A 6,123-nucleotide genomic window follows, 5' to 3' on the forward strand; every position below is an offset into this window, starting at 1 on the left:
GCAGCCCTGCTCCGGCCGCCGCGGCTCGCTCGCCTCCGTTGACCTTCCCCCTGCGCGTCCTTGCCGCCGTGGGGAGCCGCTCGCCGGCTCTGAGGCCGCTCTGCTGGGGGGTGCTGCCCGGCTACCGGAACGCGGGCGCCGCCGCTGCCGCCAGCGGGGCGGGCAGCGTGTGGGGTGACTGCCGTCGGCTGGGGAGGCAGCCGGTGAGCCTGTGGAAGCCGCCTGCAAACCGAACCGGGAGGCGTACCTGCGCGACGCGGATCCAGCTGCGGTGTCGGCCGCCTTACGGGGTATCTTTGCGCTGTCCTCGCCTGCGGGGTGCAGGACTGACCAAAGCATTGAGTCGCTTCGTGTTGTCGGGGCTCGAGGGCTCCGAAACGCCCGTGCTGAAAAATAATCCGAAGGAAATGCTTGTCAGAGGAAAGGAACAACTTAATGAATTACTCTAGTGCTGCTGAAACCGGAAAAAATTGCAATCTTCCAGTGTCATGTCATAGGGAAAACATTCTTATCACATTATAAGCCAGAAGCTAATTAAACTCAGGAGTCCTGATTAATCAGGTGTATTGTATGCTGAACTTGCATGTACCACCCTCCAATCCACAAAACAGGTGTTTTCCTCTAGGGAAGGATATTAGTAGGGTCTAGAACTAGAAATTGAACTGCTTTAAAAATACAAATCAGTTGATGTGTTGTGTTCAGTAGAACACATTCAATAGATTCAATAGGATTCAATAGAAATCCTGTTAAAAAACAAAGGCGTACAACTTTGTGTCTTGATTCTGTTTTGGCAGTCACCCCTGGGAAACGGTCACGACGGCTGCCATGCAGAAATACCCAAATCCCATGAACCCCAGTGTGGTTGGAGTTGATGTCCTGGACAGACACGTAGACCCTAGTGGGAAGTTGCACAGCCACAGACTCCTCAGTACTGAATGGGGAATACCCTCCATTGTGAAATCAGTATGTATTGTATCGCAGAGCTTGAAAAGGGTGCCGGAGGGAGGGGAAGCTTGTGAACCAGGTGTTGTAATAGGCCTGTATCATTTCGTAACTTTAATGGTTTAAAAACGTAAGCATTTATGTATCAGGAAAGCTCAACAGCAGTACACGTAACAACTTCCTGATAGCCAAAAGCTGCCTAGATCTTAGACTGGGTCCATCTTGAAAATGAGATCAACTGAATAGTTTTATTTTAAGCTAAACCCTAATTCTGTTGTCTCGGTGTCTGTTCAATACAGTAACCACTAGTTATGCATTTAAAGGCGCTAAAAAATGGCAGTTGGTTAGCATAATTAATTCCATATATGTTTGCTTGTCTTCTAGCTCATTGGCACGTGCAGAACAAAGACATATGTTCAGGAGCACTCTGTTGTTGACCCAGTGAAAAAAACAATGGAGCTTAAATCCAGTAATGTAAGTAGTTGTGTTTGTGCAGTTGAAAGAGATTACAGATTATAATAATACCTTGTAAATTTGAAAAGGAAAATCATCTTGATGTTAACTTGAAATTTGTATTAGAACAATACAAGTTAAAGGTTTAAATAATGTGTTTATAGTTGACTGGTTCTGTTTTTCAGAAAGGAGCTACTAGGTTTTTGGAACTTGTCAGGACCGAAGCATCTGAACATACTGATGAGCAGGACAGGAGTAGTTTTGGGGGCAGCAGCAGGGATGTTAAGAAAAAAATTTTAAAAGCCATTTGGTGTACACTGTCACTGTTTCCTAGCCATGTAACATTTACTTCATCTGTCTGATACCACTGTTGAAATATTCTTGTAAATGTGGTAGTCTGTATTGGTAAATGATCCAAAAACTTAAGGAAAGAGAACTAAATCAGCAAATGCTGAACTTGGAGATTTCTCTACCTTGTTCTACAACGCTAATTCTTGCAGGAAAAGTATAATGTTTAAATTGGATATAAGCATTAGTTTTGAATCTGCAGTTTAATTTACTACATTCCTTCAATATTTTTATCAAGGGGTAATCTTGTCTTATGTTCTACAGATCTCATTCACAAACCTTGTGTCAGTAGATGAGAGGCTTGTCTATAAACCACACCCTCATGAACCAGACAAGTAAGTACCTCTTTGTTCTGAGATTGCCCTGAAGTAGTAGTAACAGACTTTGGCTTTGAAAATTTCCATGGTTTCCCTTGAACAGAAGATGAGGTTTACATCACCTCTGTTACGGTAACTTGTCTAAAAAAGAATTAAATGGACTGTCATTTTCTCTAGTGACATTGCTTCTGCAGAGCACTACTAGGAAACTTAGTGTCATGCTATGATGGAGTCCAATTCAGATAAGCTTTTCAGGGAGTTGTCCTACGTCGTATCTGTAACTGAGTTTGTATACATCTTCAGTTATCAGCTCCTTATTTCTGATCTCTTCATCAGCCTGAGCACAGAACCACCACTAGAAGCCACATTTATCTGCCTTCAGTCTATAGTTTTGGAGGTTTGGGTTTTGGTGTTTGATTTGGGTTTTTTTTTAAGGCAAGTTTAAAGCTTACTGAGTCTATACTGCTGGAACTAGTGATAATTCTGAAGGATCTTTCTAGGGTTTCTAACATAAGAGGTTTTTTCCTCTCGTGACAGTCAGAAATGTTAAATCCTTATTGTTGAAGGGGATGTCTTAATACTGTTTTCCCAGTTTACCTTCACTCCAGATCTGCTGTTTCCACTCTTAACTTCCTGGTGCTAAAGACGGAAATAGTTGAGTGCCACAAAGGGACAGTTGGACTTAGTGGGACTCTTGGTTTTTGTTCTATGCAGTTAAGCACTGTGGAAGTGGGTTGTGTTTATGGGGCAAGACGTTCTGTGTTCTACAGTGAAGCTGATGAGGGAATGTACTTGTTGGAGAGGAGTGAGTTTCTTTCAGCAATGCATTCTTTTTTAAAACTACTCGGAATAATTCCATTTCCTGCTCTCTGTTTCAGAACCGTTTTGACACAAGAAGCAATAATATCTGTAAAAGGTGTCAGTCTTAGCAGTTACCTAGAAGGGCTAATGGCAAACACAATTTCTTCCAATGCTAATAAAGTAAGTATGACCCTTGTGTAAAATGTGTGACCACTGGCTTAATGACAAAGGGAATAAAAATATCTTCCTTTTTTCTTTTTTTTCTTTTTTTTGGCTTCTTTTGGCAATCTTAGGAAGGCTCTGCATAGTTCTACTGCCTTTACTGTGGAGACTGAATGCTCAGCTTGCTGAACTTCCTCTTTTTTTTCCTCTTGTGAATGGAGTTAATAAATTATTATTGGCAAAGCTCTCTGAATCTTCACTGGAAAAAACATCTCCACTCACTTAACAGTCTGCTGCTGTCAGTTTTGCTGCCCTCTGGATGCCATCTGTTAGTTTTTACTGTTGAAAAAGGATATACATCCAGACAGATCTGAAGTAGTTACGTGGGAGTAATGAAGTGGTGTTTTAGTTGAGAGTCTGTCCTCTGGGAATCCAAAGATGTCTTGAGTTCAGCCTCAAGAATGATAAAACAATCTGGATAAAGTCTTTTGTGGTTCATAATGTGAGCACTGCTGACATAAGGGATTTTTTCATGAAATGTAAGGCAGTACATATTTCTGCAGTACTCTGGTTATTGAAGCAAAAAATATCAGAGGCATGTATTTCTGTACCTTTTCTTCCTTTTTCAATTATTGTGTAATTAATAATTTTAAGTAAGATAGGGTTTAACCTATTTACTTATTTACTAAGATTTATACACTGATAAACTTCTCTTTAACTGTAGGGCCGTGAAGCATTGGAATGGGTAATTAATAGACTGAATGCTGAAATTGAAGAGTTCGCAGCTTCAGCAAGAGGAACCATGAGGAATTCAATGGCAGCAGCAGCATTTGTAGAGAAATGATAGTAAATATACCTGTATTACTAACAAAGTTTAACAGTCTGAAGCTTCTCTCCAAACCTAAATACATGTATCCTTTGTTATTTAAAGGCATACCTGTGTATTAGGCATGTTTCAAATTTAATTTGGAGAAAAGCTGAATTCTTACTAATGAGGCTGATGCGCAAAGCCTAGTTAATATATTGGTTCAGCTGGACCGAATTTCAGTTACAGCTGAAGAAGTAATTTTAAAGTATAGTTCCTCTATTTACATGAACACTAACTTATAATGTTTTCATATATGAAATAGCCTCATTTAGTGATGAGGCTGCATATGGTGGAGGAGACTAGCATGTTAGGTTAACTTCTGTGGAATTTTTATTTTTGTGTGACTTATGGACTACCTCTTTTGGGACCAAGCCCAAAATTCAGCAGAATGGTTTGTTCCAGCATTGTTCTGTTTGTTAATTTTTGATAGTTGTGTGATACAACTTGGTTTAAAAGAAAGTTTATTACTTGATGCTTGAAATACAAAAGAATGTACAAAATATTTTTTGATAAGCTTTTTAACTTGTTTGGCTAAACTAACATGGTACTCAGATTGTTTTTCAGTCAGTATAGGTAAAATGTACAAAATGTCTCTTATCTACTAAGACCTAAATTCTATTCCTAAATGCAACATTAATGAGCTGGGCATGCAGTAACTTAAAATAAAATTTTATCTTAAAGTTCTGTAATAAGTATCTCTGTTTCTAAAAGCCCATTGAATAAAGGGGTGCAACAAGTATAGAGCCTTAAAATCTTGCAAGCTGCTAGGGCATCTAAGAATAGTAGGTGTTAACTTCAAAATTGCAAAGAACCATTTAGAGGACTAAAAAAAACTTTTGTGAAGTTGGCTAAAGCAATACCTTAACATAAGAGGAAGTAATATTAAAGAATGTTAACGATGTACACATTAACTTGATCATGCCTCAAAAATAACCTGTTACATCAACTGAACATTGTGTTGTCCTTTAATTTAAAGTGTTCTAAGTTCCAGAAGTTCCTTTACCTTCTGAACTAATTTGCTTACAATACAAGGCTCTTCAAATGAAAACCTTGAGAATAAAAAGTTTTCTACAGTTTGTGTTTGTTTCTTGGTATTTGCTGTAGATTCTTGGTACTGCCACCAGTCATTAGCTGTGGGCACTTAAAAGTTAGACCTTGACATTCTTCCTTACACAGTATACCAGTCTGCTGGTAGTCCTGTTGACTTCAGCAGGGGCTATCTGTCCCATGAGGCTCCTTCAGTGTGAAGGAAAAATGGAAGGACACAGCCCTGAATTAGCTGATGCTTGTATTTTGGTGCCAGAGGTTTTTCCTGGAATTTTGATTCTAAGCTTACCAGTAATTTCAAGACTCTCTTTTAGCCATTAAGAACTGTAATGTCACCTGTCCCAGCATATTTTATGTTGCATGCTGTTTCTGTTATATCAGAATTGCCTATTGAACAGTGTCTGCTATATAGAGAACCAGAGCTTATTTTAAGTGGTAAAGACACGGGAACACATTCTTCTGTAAGATTTGTGTAGGGGGAAGAAAACAGGTGTGTGTGTATATATATATAAAAGACTTTTAAAAATTTAACTATGCTAAATATTTTTCTAAAAAGAAACAGTTTCAGACTACCTTACTAAATTGAAATCATTGTTTGCCATGCTTTTACAGGAGATTATTACAACTGAAATAGCATTTCAATTTAAAAAGTGTATGTGAAACTTCTGCAAAACTGTACCATCATTTCTGATAAAAATATGCAATGCTTGAAAGTCATTTTAAGTGTTTGTTTAGCCATTAGCATCACTTGTTATTTTTAAGTCAATTTGTTCTTTTCCTAATTTTTCTGCGCTAAGGACTGCACATATGAACTCAACTCACGGTTTGCCCTTGCACTGAAAAAAACTTACTGGTTAATTTTTGCAAGCATTCAAAAACTTCTTGAAAGATCATGATTTTCTTCTATTTTATTTATATGCCTGCATTCTCATTCTGTCAAAGTATGGCTTTCTGTATGTGGCGCTTTTTAAATAAAATTTTATCTGAGTTCTGGCTAGTTCCTGAAACTTTCTGATCTATTTGATTTTTATAACTACTAGGCGAGTAATCTAAAATGAGGGAGGTGAAGAAATACTCTGGAGTTAGTAGCTTCTTTTATTGAAATGCATATCCTAAAATGCACATTCACAGCTGCTGTGGTCTTTTTTGTTTCTTAATAACTCTGCTTTTCTGCAAATCCGACAT

The 6,123-nt window shown here is 38.5% G+C and overlaps 1 protein-coding gene across 2 annotated transcripts; it reads left to right on the forward strand.

Moving 5' to 3' along the window:
• The first annotated feature begins 751 nt into the window (after positions 1-751).
• SLMO2 (slowmo homolog 2 (Drosophila)) lies at positions 752-5,995 on the forward strand. Of its 2 annotated transcripts, XM_010569570.1 has the most exons (5): positions 766-963; positions 1,327-1,416; positions 2,008-2,078; positions 2,939-3,041; positions 3,748-3,947. In XM_010569570.1, the coding sequence occupies exons 1-5, from the start codon at positions 826-828 to the stop codon at positions 3,865-3,867; spliced, it is 522 nt and encodes a 173-aa protein (XP_010567872.1). In that variant the 5' UTR covers positions 766-825; the 3' UTR covers positions 3,868-3,947. The 2 variants fall into 2 exon arrangements, with proteins under 2 accessions (XP_010567873.1, XP_010567872.1); XM_010569571.1 differs by lacking the exon at positions 1,327-1,416 and having other exon boundaries at positions 752-963; positions 3,748-5,995.
• Positions 5,996-6,123: the final 128 nt, after the last annotated feature.

Source organism: Haliaeetus leucocephalus, unplaced genomic scaffold (assembly GCF_000737465.1).
Source record: "Haliaeetus leucocephalus isolate CR32 unplaced genomic scaffold, Haliaeetus_leucocephalus-4.0 Scaffold273, whole genome shotgun sequence".
NCBI classification, from domain to species: Eukaryota; Metazoa; Chordata; class Aves; order Accipitriformes; family Accipitridae; genus Haliaeetus; species Haliaeetus leucocephalus.